The sequence below is a fragment of the Lepisosteus platostomus genome, chromosome 3, assembly GCF_059453375.1.
Source record: "Lepisosteus platostomus isolate fLepPlt1 chromosome 3, fLepPlt1.hap1, whole genome shotgun sequence".
Taxonomy (NCBI): domain Eukaryota; kingdom Metazoa; phylum Chordata; class Actinopteri; order Semionotiformes; family Lepisosteidae; genus Lepisosteus; species Lepisosteus platostomus.
The window spans coordinates 54,307,728-54,326,285 of record NC_142613.1 but is presented as its reverse complement, the minus strand read 5'-3'; the positions used below and the strand labels follow the sequence as shown (position 1 = coordinate 54,326,285).

The window sequence follows — 18,558 nt, the reverse complement described above, 5'->3', positions numbered from 1 at the left end:
TCACAAAGCTTAAATTCTTATTGGTTTGTAGAACAGGCGACATGATAGGGCGACGGTGTAAAGGAACTGTGTGCTTGTACATGTGGGTCTTCAGTGGTTTTACGGAAAGATGGGGAAAAAAAGGCAGAAGAATCAAATATTTAACAACTTATCCAAAAAACAGAAAAAACATCTAAAAGAATTTGGAGAGCAGCATCCATTTCACGATAAGTAAGAATAATTGTTTTTTTTATATTTAAGCTCGTTAAATAGGTCGGTTCAGGACCATGTGTTTTGTGTTTACTTAGCTGCTCTAGCCTGGATTTTCGTTGGTATTCGTTTTTTTTATGAAGTATATTACTTTTCGTACAGCTGCAGACGATCTAAACCTTTTTGGTTTGATTTTTATTCTAGTGTAAATGAAAAGGTGGAAAAAACGCAGGTCGTGGAATTGGTGAGTTGAATTGATCAATTTATACTTAATACTTATTATCCATCAGTATTGTAGTTTGGTGCTTTGTATTTGCCATCCACACTTGCATACATACATTATAAACAAGCAGTTTATATTACGTATATCTCAAGGGTAGTAAGGTCTGGTCCTGGAGAGCCACGGTGCAGCAGATCTTATAAGACACCTCTACAAAAGAATACAAGTCAAGTCTGCACGGTGTTGGCATTTCATTGAAGTTGATCACTAACCAGTTTAATCACTGAGTGGTTAAACTGAAATTGTACTTGATGTTAAGAACATGATTATTTAAAGGTTTCCTACAAAACCTCCTGGACTGTGGTTCATCAGGTGTCACATGTATTCTCTTATGTTCCTTGCAAAAGTAATCACACCCTTGTGCAGTTTACACACTTTGTTGCTTTAAAGCTTGTAGTCACGACACTTTAAAGCAGCAATTCATATTTGTTTTGTACACAAATACAAACGCCATCATTAGCGAAAATCAAAAAGAAATAAATAGAAAATATGAAAGAAAATGGCAAAGTGATGCTTACATAAGAATTCATTCTGAAAGTCCGCATTCAGGTGTTTGAATTAAATTGTTAAAAAGTGTATGCATCATTTTACAATTTCACAAAATAAGAAATGATAAGAATAGTTTGAATACTTTTGTGAAATTTGTATATAGGTGAAGATAGCCACGGCTTGGAGTTGTTTTGAGGTATGCTCTTTATTTGTTAAATAGTCATGCTAAAATAACAGTGGTCTAAGAATACATCTTTCAGTATTCTGAGTAAAATCAATTTCATGGTCGCTGTCATGTTTAATGCTCTTTCTTCTGTATTAACATAAACTGATTCAAAAATACATCTTGGAATTATTTTGAGAATTGATCCTCTTTTGTCTGTATATGCTGTCATTTTCCATGGATACTCTGAGATAGTTTGTTTTATACAGCTTACATGATGCATCATCTTAGGCTGCAAGGTTAAGGTACACTGTTTCTTAGGAGCATCTAACAATCTCCAGTTAAAAGACAATTGTAGAATAACTGCAGACATTCCAGTCAGCCACTGTGGTACCTAGATATATTAATTACCATGCTACAGTGCTTCTACTTTGACATTTTTATTCCAAATCTTCATGTGTAACTAATTGGGTGCCTCAAAAAAATAATAAAGGGGATTGTTTGAAGATTGGTCTCTAACAATATATTCCTTTGCACCTTTTTTGTTATGAAGTACATGAACACCATCTGTTTTATTATTGCATCGAACTTATTCACCTGGAATTTATCCAGTGTAATCTGGGGAGGCACCAAAGCCCCTCTGGAGAATGGACAGTAATTTAGGAGTGAGGAAACTTCCCTAGCATGTGAACTGCATCCATTTCAGCCCGAAAGTCCAGAGCAGTCCAGTGCAGAGAGCGATGTGGAGAGTGAGCCTGAGCAAGAGTCCGCTTATCAGAAGCTGCTGTCCACACTGAGCACGGCTGCTGAGGAACCCGAGGAGAGCGAGGGAGAAGACAGTGAGGGTGAGGAGGAGGAGGAAGAAGAAGAAGGCGACTCGGAGGATGAAGGTGAAGTTGAGGCAGAACCACTGTAGTCGTGTTTGCAACAGAACTTGTAAACTTTGAGCCAAGGTTTTTTTTTTTTGTGTAGCAGCGACACTTTCAAAATGCTGTGTCCTGCCTCATGCTGAAACCTGGAGCAGTTAAGCCTTATTTCTGCTGCTTTTTGTCAGGGACCGCTAAGCTTGCTAGGTTTCGGTGAGGAGGACTTCTTGGTGCCTAGTGATATTTTCTCAGCTGCGCCTAACATTTTCTTTCTGTGTATTCCATGTGAGAAAATGCAACTTACACAAGGTGTGTTGTCTGTTTGGTACAGTGCAGTTTTATGAAAGCATGCCAGAGAGATTAAATTCCTTTGGCAGCTGTGATGGTGTAAAAGTAATGCTTGGCCAAAGCAATAAGCTCGGGTGAAGCTGGAAACTAGCAAAGAAAGAGCGATCTTAAAGACAAATCTGTTGTATTTCTAGCAGAATTTGATCTTTTCTGGGTTCTTTTCAGAGGTTAGGTGTGACACAAGATCTTTCTCTTTGTCCAGCTTTTATTCAGTCTCGGGGTCCCTAGAGTTTCTTGACTAGTTTTGTCAACAGTTTTCATTTAGTTCCTGTATTCTGTCGATAGAAAACAAATAAGCTTCACCTGCATTGTAAATATCACAAGAACAAGTAAATAGTGTCATTCAACAGGTTTTGTTTACTGTTTGGATTGATTGCACTAGTCCCAAGAGGTCTTCAGTTGTTCCTTCTACTGTTTGTGATGCACTGGCAATCAGATGTTGAAGACTAAAACCACTAAAAGCTTCTACTGAATTTAAAATCAGTAATCTCTCTGAATGTTGCACCCTCTATTAATTTAATTAATTGAGTTCTTGTTTTATCCACAAATAATTGCTGACATTGTCATTGTAGATTTGTTTTCATGCTTCTCTTAAATAGTTCAAAGTTAATAATATAAAAATGGTTTTGCATTGATCTGTGTAGGTGCGGCTTATAATCAGTGATTCATAATCATAATGCTGGCTTCCAGGACTGGGAGTGCGAACGGCACCTATGTGATTTAGCCTGTTAACTCCAGGGTCTTTGCTGGAATTCAAGCCTTTCCTTGGTGACTGTGACAGGGGGAGAGAGTGAAGAGGTGAGCGAGGAAGAGTGCGAAGGAGAGAAGGAAATAGCACAAGAGCCGGGGGAGAATGTGGAGCGCGGGGAAGGAGAAGGCGATGGTGACGGGGCGGAGCCGGGGACAGCGGAGGAGTTCTTAGACAAGGAGCACGAGTCCCACTTCAGCCTGGAGACCAACTTCCTGGCGGAAGGAGAGGAAGGGAGCTCGGAGGCTGCAGTCCCGGAGAATCGATCCGACGGTCAGTGAGAGCTGAGGGCGTGTAGACCCGGCTCAAGCAGCTGTTCTCCAGCATCTGAGAAGCACTACAAATTTTCACATTTAAAGCAGGTGGATTGTGATTGTTGATATAGAATACATCTGAATATATTTGTAGAATGATGTTCTATAGTATTGGATACTTTTTTATACAAAAATAAGTTTTCGAATTGTATTGTCAACATTGAGATCTTGCTGATGCTTCTTTTAAATATTGTAATGTATACTGCACAGACATGGCAGTCTTTACTTAAAACATTTTTAAATACTTTTTTGTTTTGCCTGAACAGATGCAAATAATTAATCTTGGTAATATCCATGTTCAATATAAGGGTAACTAGTGTGTAGGAATGGCAGCAGCACCTGAATTGTTGTCAACAACAACTTGAAGTTTTAAGAACACAAGAAAGGTTTCAAAAAAGAAGGAAGTATTCTACCTCTCTAGATTTTTCAGTTGCTGGTATCTAAGGATGGTATCCTTAAATTTCACTTCCTGAAAGAAACCAGGATACTGGCTTGAAGCGCATGACTGGTTAGTTTGTCTCAGCATGGCCCTCTTCCCCCGGCAGACCCCTTTGTGCAGCACTTCGATACCGAGCTGACAGAGGAGGAGGTGAAGCTCATTTCTTCAGGGACTAAGACAAGGACCCAGGGCAAGGTAATGACCGTTTCAAATTCAAAATTAAAAAATGTCTAGGTTCAAGAGTTCAAAATGAATTTCAGGACACATGAGTGATATGGTGCAGATAGGTAATGCAAAGTATTCATTGAAGTCCCTATCTTACCCCTTCAAGGTAGGTAGGTTATTTTCATATCCATTGTTACACTGGCTTATCGGGCCACAGCTTATCCTGGTTACCTTGGCTTTAAGCGGATGAGGGAGTATGGGACTCCTCCCCAGGCATGGGACACCTGTCTAACAGAGCAACCCCCAGCAGTTCAGGTCCCCATTCATGCACCTAGGTGGACTGGAGCAATAGGGGTAACGTGCCTGACTCAAGTTACAACAACAGCGTCTGTAGCTGGGACTCGAACCTGCAACCTGCCAGTTCAAAGTCTTACCCATTACACTACACTGTTCCTCAAGAATGCTATAAAATGAGAAAGAATGTACATTATGTAAAATATTTAAATATTGTATTTTGACAACTGTCTGGTATCTGTAGTGATGATTTCAGCTCCAGGTTCCTCTGGTTCATCATAGTATCAACTGAGAAGAGACAAAAGGTGTCTCAGATAAAAGAGACCATTTGCCAATCAGGGTTTGCTCCTGTTTGTCATTGAAGAGTTTTCTCAAAGTGCTGTTGTGTCAGTGTTCCCTGTGCAGTAATTCAGTAACTTCAATTTCTTGGTTTCTTTTAATACTGTTTGAATACATCACTGTCAGATATGGGGGGGGGACTTAAACTACAGTACCTTACCTGAACGAAACAGAAAACATTCAGAACTGTAAAACAAATAATTTGAGAAATATTCCAGCCACTTTGTTTTGAGTAGCTTTTTCTGCAGCTGTAGGTATGTGGAGGTTTTCTGCAGCTTTCCAAATTACAAGTAAGTTGTAATTAATTTTTATCTGTTAGTCCAGATTGATTTAATACATTTTCTACTTTAATCTAAAATTAAAGTCCTTAGTGGAGCCATTGATATTTTGGAAAAATCAGATCCATTCTATTGATTTTTAGTTCCGTGTCATTAAATTAAGTGTGCTGGGAACTAGATTCCCCATCAGGTGCGATATAGCTCAGATGACTATTCTTGTTCTATATAGCATAATATATGAATTTGTAAAACATGGATTGGCTTTCAGATATGTCTGCTACCTTGGCTGCATATGGTACTGTTTGTGCAGGCATGTACTCCTAATTCCATGTTAAATGGGTACAAATCGAAAAGGCATACGAGTGAGACATGACCAGTCATACAATTGTGGTTTCCTAGATTGCTGAAAGCTTCATTCAGAAGGCTCGGGGAAATCTTAAAGATGGGACAAAACACCTCTGAAAAAGTTGCAGGTAGCTCAGTTGCCCTGCTGTGTGAATTATCCATCTTCCTTTGCGGCTGGATGTTGACTGTGACCTTTGGCAGCTGCGATCTGGCACTAAACCAGACCGTGTGAAGGAAAATTGCTTACATTACTCAGTGTGATGGATGTGTCTTTCTTACCTGCAGTACATCCTCATTATCTGATGATCAAGTATTACCGCTGTCAGAACAGGCAAGTCAGATTTAATGTCTGATTTATAAGACACCAAAGTACCAGAAAAACAACAAATGTACCATAAGGGGATTGACAAACAGCCTTGCCAAAGAAAGAACAAGCAATGAGCCGTGCCTTGGTATTAAGGGGTGCCTAACATTGTGTGAAAGTGTACATCCAGGTAAACACTGAGCCTAAAATAACATGAGAGCCCCTGTCACCCACAAGATAGATCTCTTATGATCATGCAAGCCTGCATGGATCGGAGTTCTCCTTGGACAGCTGGACATACAACATGTGAAGTGTTTAGGGGAGAATAATACTGTATTTAGCTCTTTTCAGAGTGTACCAAATTTCATCATAAGACATATGCTCTAAAATGTATATATATTTTTGAATGTTTTTTTTTGCTTTTTCAAGGTGCTGTTTTGTGTATAATTTATACCCTTTGTTGTTAATTCAGAATTAATTAGAACAGGTTTTCTTATCAGATTGAACATTTTCAGCTTTTGTCTTGTATCTACATGTTGCTTTAGGCATCATACAAATTGTCAGTCTTATCTCCTGCCCCCCTCCCTGACCACTTCCTGCTGAGCCAGCACCACACAGGCTATTAAGTTGAAGTTGGTCTGAGTTCTCACTTGGCTGATAAAACAACCAGGAAACTGACTAGGTGCAGCAGGGAAAAGGGGTGTTAATTTATAGCTTGATAGAGGGGATGAGAACTGATTCAATTAGTCATAATCCTCAGAGGTCATTGACAAGGTCAATCAAGTGAAATTCTTCAGCATCAGCAGTAAATCACCATCCTGAGGACACGGGTGGAAACTAAGTGGAAGTTAATTTATAACTGAGAACAGGAGGCACTTCTTTACACAAAGGATTGTGGGATTATGGAACAAGGCTATCCAGCCATCTTGTTGAAGCCCACACCCTGGCTTATTTTTAAGAAACGACAGGACAAGATACTCGAATCCACAAGATACTAATTACCGAACAGGCTAGATGGGTCGAATGGCCCCCTCTTGTTTCTGACCTCATTTATTTGTGAATATACTTGACAGGTTGGCTCAGAGTGAATGGGCACGCAGTGTGATTGGGTTCTTTGTCCTGTCTTGTTCCAGTGGCCAAGGCTGGGAACCCTGGTCTGCAGTTCTGGTCTGGAGAGGTATAGCTCAGTGGGCCTGCCTGGTGACTTTGGCTTGCCCCAGGCTCACCTCCACGGGTCCCTGGAGAGCAACTGGGCAGAAGTGAACAAGCCCTTCTTGCCATCGCAAGTTTCTTCAAGGGGCCTCAGCCCCCTTCAGCAGGAGCTCCTGGCCCTAATGGCCACTTACCGGGACGTGTACTTCCCAGAAAGCTCACATGTGAGCGAGGCTCCGGCGGTGCGCACTCTGTACTGCCTACACGCCCTGAACCACGTGCTCAAGGCCAACTCGCAGGTCCTCGCGCACAATGCCCAGCTGAAGGGCCAGCAGCCAGGCTCCGAGCTGCAGGAGGAGCCACGCGACCAGGGTCTCACACGCCCGAAGGTGAGTGATGGGTAAACCTTCTCTGTCCAGGAGCAGCGTCTCTCCATTCGGGAGCGAGATGAGCAGATGTCTTTCACTGGTGTGTGATTTTATGTGCCCTCCGCAAATTTAGGCGATTAGAAGATCTCTTATTGTTTTTCAAAATCCCGCGGTTTGAAATTGGATGATTTTTTGTCGGATTTCTCCATGTGAAAAATGCACATGTGACTAAAAACAGTTTGAAATCATATAGTTTCAAAAATGAAAGTCAAACGCAATTATGGTTTTATTCTTGTGCAAGCCCCTGTCATATTTGGCCTTCTGTTATATTTTCTTGTAGAGCCCATATATTTGCAGAGGTCTGAAAAACTGTACTATACTACAGCTTAAATGGGTTAATAATCCAGTGACTCACTTCCTTGCACATATTGCAAATAACATCACTTTGATGTTACATTTGTGATGACCATTTTGTGGTTTCACTGAGAGCCTTCATAGAGTATTATGATCAGGCTCTTGGATCATTTTAAGCGAGATGGTGACAATTGGTCTATTCTGCTTTGCATCCTGTCTCAGCTTCTTATTTTTTTATTTGAGAAATTATGGGATTTCTATTAATCTTAATGGAAACAAAATTATTAGTGAATTTCATTATGACAGTGAAGAAGAGAGGGCAGTGCTACTCCCTAGCCTCTCTGTATGCTGTTTCCAAGGGTTTGATTAGTACTGTAACAGCTTTTAGCGTGCTGAGTGAGTTACAGTAGTGGCATCGCCTTCTTTGAATTGGTGTGGCTGAGTTATCCCCAGTCTGGGGAGTGACTGGGATCATATAGCAGCAATGGGCAAGGAGAGCTGCATTCATGGCATTTTACAGTCACAACACAAACAATTTTGATTTAAATCTTTTTGTCAAGTTTTTGAAAGGCTGTCCGTTCCTAATTGTGCCTCTCACCCCCCTCCCCACTCTCTCTTTCCCTTCCAAGGTTCTGATCCTGGTGCCATTCCGGGATGGAGCTCTGCGCGTCGTTCAGATCCTCATCAGCTTGCTGGAGATGGCGGGAAAGAAGATGGACATCAGCAACAAGAAGAGGTTCAAGGACGAGTTTGGGTCGGACCCAAAAGACAGGCCCCCTAACCTCTCCAGACCAGATGACTATCACGCAGTCTTCTCCGGCAACGTCGACGACCACTTCAGGATCGGTGCGCCGGCTCTCACCTGTCCTTCCTGGGTCTTCTTGTCGCTGCTCTGATTTAATTAAACTGCCTTATTTAACCTTGAGCAGTCTGCACTGTGGTGGCCCTGGCTTATTTGCGGCAGTGTTTAAATTAATAGTAAAAATGTTTGAATTGATGTCATGCTCTCTGAGCAGAGGTTACTTTTACACTTGTTTGCAGTCAGATAAAGATACACAGATTGATGTAGTTCAGATGGGTAGCTGCGTCAGCATGCGTAGGCTGCAAAGGAACAAGTAATAGCTTTTTTCCATGCTGAAAGGGAAGAAAGAAAACACAACATTTCAGCCGTGGGGCCTTCTTCAATTGTGAGCCTCACACCTGACACACCCTCACACCTCACTCACAGGCCCCACAGCCGAAATGTTGTTTTCTTTCTTTCTTCTCTTCGGCATGGAATAAACCTATTACTTGTTCCTACAGAGATTGATGCCTGCATTTGATGCACTGGTGTCCTTTTTTCGAAGATGTAGTCTGTTGTTGGTGCTGTGACCCACCTCAGTAGGATTGCTGTGACGGCAAGACGCAAGCTTGCCGAGCTAACAGATGTCTAATGGTGGGGAATAAAGAGGCCTTCTCTATGTGCCTTGACAGCTGCATCTGATCCACTTTGGCCTGTCTGGTGTATGTGTTCTGCACTGTCCTTGCCTCCCTGCCCGTCATCACGCTCCTTCACTTTGCCCTGTCAGGCGTGGCCATCCTCAAGAAGAGCATGCGTCTGTATGCCCCCTTCTACTCCTCCGACATCATCATTGCGTCCCCGCTGGGCCTGCGCACTGTGCTGGGCGCCGAGGGAGAAGCCAAGAGAGACTTTGACTTCCTTTCCTCCATTGAGCTGTTAATCATTGATCAAGCCGATGTCTTCCTCATGCAGAACTGGGAGCATGTGCTGGTAGGACTGACGTTCCCGATTCTCTCTTGTGCTCCCTGAAGTGGCCAAAGAAACGGAACAGATTTGCTGCAAGATATCTATGATTTTAGTGCATTGAGTGTACAGCAAATGACATTAGTTTGACAGTGTTGGGAGAGGACCCACGGGTCCTCTATAAAATAATCACACAAAAACCTAAGGTAGTGTGCTGCTTTTTGCACACTGATAAAATGCCATATATATTCTTAAAATTGTTAAAATCTAAGTTTAATTTAAACATTGAAAAATCATTTTCTTAAAACAAAACTACAGACGTTTTGTAGTATGATGTAAATAAAGAATAGATTCAAAATAAAAGTGTTTATATTTAATGAATATCTAAATATAAGATGTCCTGAATTTTTTTTAAAAAGCATCTGAAGATCATGTCAGATATTTGATCAATTAAAGATTTAACTACTTTTTGTCCAATTACCAGGGCTCTTGAAGCTCTATTCGTAAGTAAATTGTCCTAGTTCCTTGATGCATGTAGTATGTCTGCTGGGTGTGTAACATCCCTCTCCTTGTGTGTGTGTGTGTTTCAGCACATAATGAAACACCTGAACCTGCAGCCTCATGACTCTCACGGGGTTGACTTCTCTCGAGTGCGGATGTTGAACCTCAACAACTGGGCACAGTACTACAGGCAGACCTTGATCTTCAGTGCCATACAGGACCCCCAGATCAACAACATCCTTACACAGTCCTGCTTCAACTACAGGGGTCAGGTCAGTTCAGTGGCACCTTCTGGGCACACCAGGCTTGGGTCATCAGATGCTTCTGTCTGTTCATCCATCATCAGCTATCGCTGCTTATTCCTAGTATCTTCTACCGCAAGTCGGAGACTGTTCTGCAAGTGCAGGGTCTTGGACACACGCGTACAGGGACAATGTAGAGAGACTAATCCTAGACATCATGTCTTGGGTGGGAGCAACCTGTATCACCCAAAACATGCTAACTCCTCACAGAAGGCAAGGCAGATCAGAACCCTAGCTGCTGCTCCATGCTGCTACCCGCTACACATTGTAGTCTTCCACAGTTCCCCTGGAAATCAGTTGCCATGTTTCCATCTCTCCAGTCCTGCTATATTCTGATTTGTCTTCTCTGTCTTGAAGTGCCTCTTCTGCGCTAGTGTGGGTTCAACTTTTACTTGTTCCTCAGAAACACACTAATTTCTTACAGCTGTTTCTTTTTAAGGTTTGTGGTTGTTCCTCGGGGATTGATCCCAGGACCCTAGAGCTTGTGAGCCAGCAATGCCACTGTATCACCATGCCACCCTCAGTTATATAAAAAAAAAAATGATACTATCAGTGTTGTTAATAGAAAGATCGCTGACTGACACTTCGCGGTAAATTAATAATTTGAAGCCACATCATGGCATTTAAAAAGCGATTAAATACACGTGTGAGCTAACCTTTTTATCTGTCTTCAGGTGGCAGTGAAGAATTTGCCTAAAACTGGGTCAATTTGCCAGGTGCTAGTGCAGCTGCCCCATGTGTTTCAGAGGCTGCATGCTGATAGCTTCATGGATCAGGATTCCAGGTCAGTCTGTTAGGGTTTTACCAACTTTATTCTGTCAGTGTACAGTGTAGAGTTTTGAAAGCTAGGTGGCGCTACTTACCACTTATGTTTCATCCATAACCAGAAAACCTTCCTATCTGTCTGATTATTATTGTGAATTGATTGGTCAGCAACATGGTTGTATCAGTATTGCCATGCAGCTCCTTATCCTGTGTTAAAAGTTCCTTTTATGAGATTCTTTTATTCACAAGGGATTATAACACAAACATGTGAGAGGGTGGGTGTATTGAGCTCATTTTATTTCATGACTTCACCCTTTTTAGTTTGAAAGACTGAATGATGGTAAGTGTGACAGCTTTTATTGTAATTTTTGTATTTTATTTTCCTACAGAAATGTCAGGTTAGTTTCTTTATCTTCTTTAATAAATCCCTAGGATCTAATTTAATATTGCTACTGTATTTATCTTCACTTATTCAAAATCTAAACATGAAAAGACTAATGTTTCCCATAGTTTGAGTGTGTGTCAGTATGTGGGGTTGACAGTCTGGCTAAATCTGACCTGTGTTTCTACAGGTTTCAGTTCTTCGTTGACAAGATCCTGCCACAGTACCGGGATGCGGTGATGTCTCACACTCTCATCTATGTGCCCTCGTACTTTGACTATGTCCGTCTGCGCAACTTCCTGCGCAAAGAAGAGATCAACTTCACCAGCATCTGCGAGTATTCCAAGAAATCTGAGGTGTCTCGTGCAAGGCACTTCTTCCAAAAGGGAGAAAAGCAGTTCCTGCTCTTCACTGAGCGTTTCCATTTCTACAAAAGGTGAGCATGGGAGCTGCACACTTCTCAACATAGATCTTGCATGATGAAGCCTTACTGGTAGTTTGCTTTTGCTTTTCTGTGAAAGCATAAATGACCCACTTTACAGCTGGGATCTCCAATCCTGGTCCAGGAGAGCGTCAATCCAGTTATTCTTATAGGTCATCATGAACCATAGGATCTTCAGCTCTGGTCCTCGAAAACCCCAATCATGGTACTATTATAGGTCATCCTGAACCAGGTCCAACCACAGCAATATGTCATGCTACAGTTTACAGCTCACTGACCTACAGCAAAATTGATCTTGAAGAAACTCCAAAGTCTGCTGTGAGGAAACCAATATAATTTTCTCTTAATAGACCAATAGACCGGAGGTAACAAACAACACTGGCACATCATCTTAATAATAAGTAAATTAAGCAATAGAGTATAACATTTAAGATTGGCATTGACAATTAATTGAATATGTCAAATGCTGTTTTTAATAGTAATGGGCTACACAGTCGCACAGTGGTTAGCATAGCTGTTCAGTTCCTTGGGTGCTTCTGTGTGGAGTTTGTATGTTCTCCCTGTGTGTTCATGTCGGATTCCTTTGGGTGCTCAAGTTTCCACCCACAGTTCAAAGAGTACTGGTTAATTGGCTTCTGTAAAAATTGGTCCTGGTGTGAGTGTGTGCGTGTTTTTGTCTGGGTGTGCCCTGCGATGGACTGGCGTCCCATCCAGGGTGTATCCTGCTTTGCACCAGTTACTTACCAGGATAGGCTCCAGTTCTCCTGCTACTCTGTATTGGATAAAATGGTTAGAAAATGGACAATAAAATAATTTATTGGATGCAAATTTAAAGATTACGTAAATACAGTATTAAAGTAATGATGTATTTAAAAATTCAGTCTTTGCTTGAATATCTTTGGGAGCATTTGTTTTGGTGAAACCTTGGCAGTTTTTTCAATGTGAGAATGGCAGTTCACTGTTGCCTCCACCCACCTTTCTTTCTGCTAAAGAAAAGGAATTTCTCCCAAAGTATTGTCATTCTGTTGCAGCTGCCATTCAGTCTGTGCTTATCTGTGTCAGTAGGATTTTGTAGGCGTTTTTGTTGATCTCTAACATTAGAGAATATATTCTTGTCTTCATAAAGGCAGGAATACAAATACAACTTTTTATTTGAAACCAGTTTGATGTTTTACAAACCGATGACCTTCATACAGATAGCCCTGATTAAAGAAAAATGTATTCACTCCACAGATCATTGTATATAGTATTAACTAATATGAAATATATTAGATAATATTGTCCATATTGCTGCATCACAGAGTTATTTACTAGAAGGGAACTCATTGATGATATGGGGCTTCTGTCATTAATTGGATCAGATGAGAAGTGAGAATTTGCTTCAGTAGTTGAATAGGATTTGTGGTAGGCCAGATTCAAAGTTGTTGTTATTGTGTAAGTCAAGCACAGACTTTAGCCATGGTAAGCACCCTTACTGAACAGTGCTATGGATTGTTATAAACCAAGTCATCTGGACTTCCTTTTCATCTGAAAGAAACCTCCTACAGTATAAGAGGGACAGTGGTTTGGAAATCCTGGTCCAGAGGCAAGAGCGCCACCTACTGGTCCACTAACGCCCCTTCCAGGAGCCCCCGGCGCAGTTTTGACCAGGTCAAGACATGCTCACCTCCGAGATCAAATGTGATCAAAGGTGAAAGACCTGCTGTCTGTTAAATAAAAGTCTGACTTTCGCTTGGCTGGTGTTACAGTGTTACATCCCTACAGTTTTTAAAATATTTAGCCTCTCACACTATTTACAGATGTAAATATTTAGCCTCTCAAACGGAGCCTCGTTTCCCTCTTTGACGGGGCTGACATCTTTGAACAAGAAGTTATTTTTTTCTCATTTGCTCCAGGTACACCATCAAAGGCATCCACAACCTGATCTTCTATGCGCTGCCCACCTACCCCCACTTCTACAGCGAAGTGTGCAACATGCTGAAGGCCTCGAGCGGCGGGGAGGAGGCCAGCTGGACCTGCACTGTGCTCTACTCCCGCTACGACACGCAGAGGTTGGCCACGGTGGCCGGGGCGGAGCGCGCCGCTCAGATGCTGCAGTCTAAGAAGTCTGTGCACTTGTTCATCACGGGGGGCGACGAAGCCCCTTGACCCGGGATGAGCAGAGAACAGCCGCCTCATCCATTCGTCTCCCGGGAACTTCAGCACAGGCAGGTTGCCCGTGACCAGAGAGCTGATACTTGTGGAATTGAAGTCCTCCGTGTCGCACAACTGCAATCGTTTCTGATCTTGATGAAACCCAGAAGGATCAGAGCTGTTTTCCATCTTCTTCACTGCACACTTAGATGCTTAATTCCGTAAGGCTTAAATTATGCTGAAAATTAGGGGCTTTTAAGGAGACCGTTTTGTTTCGCCGTATATAAAGACATTAAAACCTAAAAGACTTGTTGAATGGACAAAAGAAATGACCATTAAACCAAAAATGTTCAAAACCTCCCTCTCCATTTGCACATCACCACAACATACAATAGACGTGCATACTTTCTTAAACCTGCCTCCAACGACACGTACAAACAGACCAGTTTCACAGCTCAGTTTCTAAGATGACTTAAGAAGGGTGTTCATTTATCTTAGTCAGGCATTGCAAGATCAATGCCAATGAGTTTTCAGAGCCAGTGAGTTGATGTGTGTTGTGTATAGAGACCTTCATAGCTAAAGTCGAGTCAGTGCTCGTGTGAGGGGAGCATGCTTAAACTGAAAAATGTGGGGCAAAGGAGGTTCTTTCATCGCACCTACAGACTATTCTTCCTTTCATAACTGTGGTTTATTATTAACAATCTAGACAATTTGTCACAATGTGCAACCAGTCATCAGTGAGGTGTTCCTATAACAGTGGAAAAGAGAAGCTTTCGTTTTTTTGTTTCTGGCTTGCCGAAACTCTCCAAAAAATATTTTATTTAGTCTCGTACAAAAGATTCAAACTCATCCTTGTGATTTCATTGTGCCCTCTTAACATAACGCAGAGAAACTAAAAACGAATGAATAAAACTTGTATTCAAGACCCAAGAAAAGAAATACCTGCTCTTCAGCAGCAACAGTCACTCCTTGAGTTTAATGTAAGATCTGTCCCTTAGAGCCTGACCTCTAAACACCTGGCTGGGTGCCGTTATACTGGCCATAATGGGATTTACAAACTTGACAAATAAAGCACTTGAACCCTGAAGCTTCCGATCTAGGCAGACAGCTAATCCATAATGCAGTGCAATGTGCTCAGCTGAAACTGCAGGAGCTAATTTTAGCCACCAGAGATGGGAGGGCATTTGGGGCATATAGTGCCACAGATGTAATGAAGAAAAGGGTACTGCCATCATTATGGAAGAATTGCAGTTATATCAGCACCAGAGCTTTCAAGAAATAATTACATATAGTACAGGTGCCTCCCAGTGTGCCTAAATATTAGTGTAAAACTGAAAGCACGTGTAAAATGACATACTGAGTATTTGAAAAGTAGTGGAGTGTGCCTTTTCTGGGGTCACCAGTGTTTTCCTTGTTTTCCCATTCTATTTCCTACAGTTTAATAATAAAACTAGTAAATAAGAGCATGGTATGAATAACAGCTTGGTTACTTCAGCATCAGGCCTGAGTTGCTTTTATGTGCATCAACACTGGTTGAAACTCACTGGAACAAGATGTCAAGAGGACACATTCCAGTATATATTTGTAGTGTAAATCCCGCTTGAATACGTTTCAGATCTGTCCTCTCAACCTCTCAAAAGCTGAGGGAATGTTCTGGTGCAGCTTGAATGTCTTTACACAAAGACACACTTAGGTTGTACTCCAATACAGGGGGTGGGGGGAATTTCCAAAGGGTATTTGTAAATTCCAGAGGGTAAATGCTCTATATTAAAATCAAAGCAGAATGATTCTGAAATTGATATGTAAATACATTCCTCAATGATCACTACTGTTATCTAGAGGAAATGCAAAAACACACTCACCCAGCACAGAAACATACAGTAAGCACCATTTTTACTGTAGCCTCTATCAATGAAAATTGTGGCATCCATCTACATCAGAGTGGTCTTGCTGACAAGTGAGAGTCAATGAACAGCTCCGCGCAGGTCAATAATGTTGGCGTGGGCACTAAATTCCCATTCAGTCAGCACTCCTTCAAAGAAATCTGTTGGTCAGTAGAATCAATCATTGAGCCTTGTAGGAGCTTCTTTGTTAGTTATTGTAACAAGGTGTTGAGGCTTTAATCTGCAGTTATATATATATAAAGTGTCATTTAATATTCCATAATTATGTCAAAAATGTCGTGCTGACCTCCACAAAAGGTATAAGTTGCTATAGCTATGTATATAAAGTATATATTGTGCTGTATAAACCACAGAGAGCTGCAGTTAAACGTCTGCGTTTATACCTTAATTAAAACATGAGGCAGGTCGACTGTACTTTGAATGTCTGACCCCAGAGTGTAATCCCCAAAGCATTTATGGAAAAAAGGGATTTTAGGAAAAGGATTGTGCTTTATACGCATATGTAGCACACAGACTGTGATACCCACTTTACAGACCTTGCCACTGTAATTTCTTACCTACATCAGACATTGTCTGCCTTTTTCTTAATGTAAGTATTTTTTCTTTCCATTGCATCTCTGATTACAGTTATCTTTAAGTAGATCACTGAAAGAATGCACTCATTGCCCTATGGAAAGGCTCATAGATTCTGTTGGATCCCTAATCCCTGCAAAATATGGGCATTATGAGACTGCTCTATGCATATTATTTACCGAATAGCCATTTCATGTAGAAAGCATATTTAAATTTGAATTTCCTTGCTTTAATACATTCTTCTATAATGTGATTCAGCTTTTTACTTAGGTACTGTAAGAGTTTTAGTGGCTGATGCCAGCATAGGGTTTTTGTTGTTACCAAAACATGCAGGAGTGCATATCCTTGTTTCACTGCTGAATGTGAAACAGTCTCCTGAGTTAACCCTCAAAGAGATTTATCCTGGCCTTACGTTGTTCCTGACCAGGAATATTCTGAGATCAAGAATAACTTGTTTATTCTTGTTTCAGGTGCTTCTTCAGGTCTTTCTTCTCTTTTCTGCATGGAATAAACCTATTACTTGTTCCTTTGCAGCCTACGCATGCTGACGCAGCTACCCACCTGAACTACTATATATATATGGTACCAGAGCACATTTTCTATTGCTGCAGTGTCAAAAAAAGTAAAAGTGCATAGTTTAGGCTGAAGTGGCTAATATCCCATCCCAAACATGCAATGACCTTGGTTTCCCTTAATGTTATATAATTAGCCTTTTATTGATCATTTGCATTCCCCAAGCTACAGTTCATCATCAAATAATCATTATTTTATATAGTGGTTTTTCAAGCACTGCAGGGTCAAGGCATTTCCAGATCCATAGACTTTGTCACACTAAGCCAGCAGGAGGAGTAATGTGCTGTTAACTTCAGCCCATTCATCAAAGGGAGCATTTGAATTACTCTGTTTTTCAGGGTGACCAGAATTTCCCCCCGTCCGCATTAATACCAAAATCAATATGCAAATTTCTTTTGAATATCTAAAACCTTTTCCGACTTGGAGGAAAGTGCTGTCTCTGTTGTTTTTCAGCTACCTGTAGGTGTCTAGTAAGTCAACAGTCTATGACTGTGCTGTGTTTAAAGTGAATTACTAGATACGGTGATCATTTTAAGGCATTTGACTTCAAGTTAGTTTGCAACTTGAATCCCAATGTTAATCCTAACGGAATTTTCTGCTTGTAATAACAGACCATCTGACATTGATTTCTTTGTCTTTTTGTAACCTACATTGTTACACACAAAATATTAAATGATGAGTAGTGCAGATTAATTAATTAAGCACTATATTTATGGTTTAATTTACTGTATATCATTCTAAAATGCAGCATAGATCTGTAATTTTCTTTTAGTACTATAATAATGAATGCAGTGCCTTTGGACATTGGATATTCAATCAAGGTAATTCAATCAAGATATGAGCCATTTGTTTACATTATTGTACAGATGTAAAGATCCCCAATGTTAATATTCTTTATCTTAAAATTGTCATGGATGCAGGGAATGTTTGACTAATTGATCTTCCTAGAACTGAGTCCACTGACCCCTGCTATCAGGGAACATACTCGAACCTTTACCAGGACATATCATGTAAACACACAGTGTGCTTTCCTTTTCCTTTGGTATTCTTCATAATTTCTCTTTCCTCTGCAGAGCTCTGTCTCTCTTTAATAATACAGCTCTAAAGTCTTGTTCCTGTGCAGAACTGTGACATACTGTCTCCTCTTTACTAATAAGGCTCTGAAGTCCTCATATCTCTGCACAACTGTGACACACTGGGTCTTCTTTACTGATGCAGCTCTGAAGTCCTCATTCCTGTGCAGAACTGACATGCTCACTGTCTCTTTAATAATACAGCTCTTAATTCCTTATTCCTCAGCAGAACTGTGAAACAATGTCTCGTCTTTACTGATACAGCTACTTTATGAAGTCTTCATTTCTCTGCGGAATTGTGACACACTATCTCATCTTCAAGAGAGAATTTCTCACCTAAAAATGGATAAATACCACAGTGTTGAGAATTGTATCGGTTTAAAAGTTTGTCCTTGCCTCTTGTTACTCTCTGTTGATATGTTGGCAGTTAAGTTACTGTATTTGGTCATATTTTCTTAAATGTACTGTATGTAAACAAATTTTACATTATGCTACCAGTTAAAATGTGTGGGCAGATAATTTGCACTCTTGACTTCATTGTCTGTAAGCACATCAACAGTCTCTCACATGCTTTGTACAAGTATTGCAGCTCCATCAGTGTTGTCAGTCTTTTAAATTGGATTCACATGAACAGACACTGACAACCATGTGATCGCCCTTCATTCAAATTGAATGAATCTATGGGTGGGGATTTCTGAACTATCTATCTGACTATTATTTTATCTCCTGGC

At 40.9% G+C, this 18,558-nt stretch overlaps 1 protein-coding gene across 1 annotated transcript; it reads left to right on the top strand.

The window, feature by feature from the left end:
- The first annotated feature begins 52 nt into the window (after positions 1–52).
- Positions 53–17,447, top strand: utp25 (UTP25 small subunit processor component). Its single transcript, XM_088626092.1, has 12 exons — positions 53–210; positions 394–433; positions 1,828–2,011; positions 3,117–3,356; positions 3,943–4,031; positions 6,695–7,102; positions 8,065–8,281; positions 9,004–9,206; positions 9,770–9,952; positions 10,657–10,766; positions 11,320–11,565; positions 13,467–17,447. The coding sequence occupies exons 1-12, from the start codon at positions 110–112 to the stop codon at positions 13,717–13,719; spliced, it is 2,274 nt and encodes a 757-aa protein (XP_088482218.1). The 5' UTR covers positions 53–109; the 3' UTR covers positions 13,720–17,447.
- Positions 17,448–18,558: the final 1,111 nt, after the last annotated feature.

Bases quoted from the DNA above. Each gene is read 5' to 3' on its own strand.
- utp25 (XM_088626092.1), top strand. From the start codon at position 110: ATGGGGAAAAAAAGGCAGAAGAATCAAATATTTAACAACTTATCCAAA. The intron at 4,032-6,694 runs GTAATGACCGTT...GTCTTGTTCCAG, and splicing joins AGACAAGGACCCAGGGCAAG to TGGCCAAGGCTGGGAACCCT. The intron at 7,103-8,064 runs GTGAGTGATGGG...TTCCCTTCCAAG, and splicing joins AGGGTCTCACACGCCCGAAG to GTTCTGATCCTGGTGCCATT.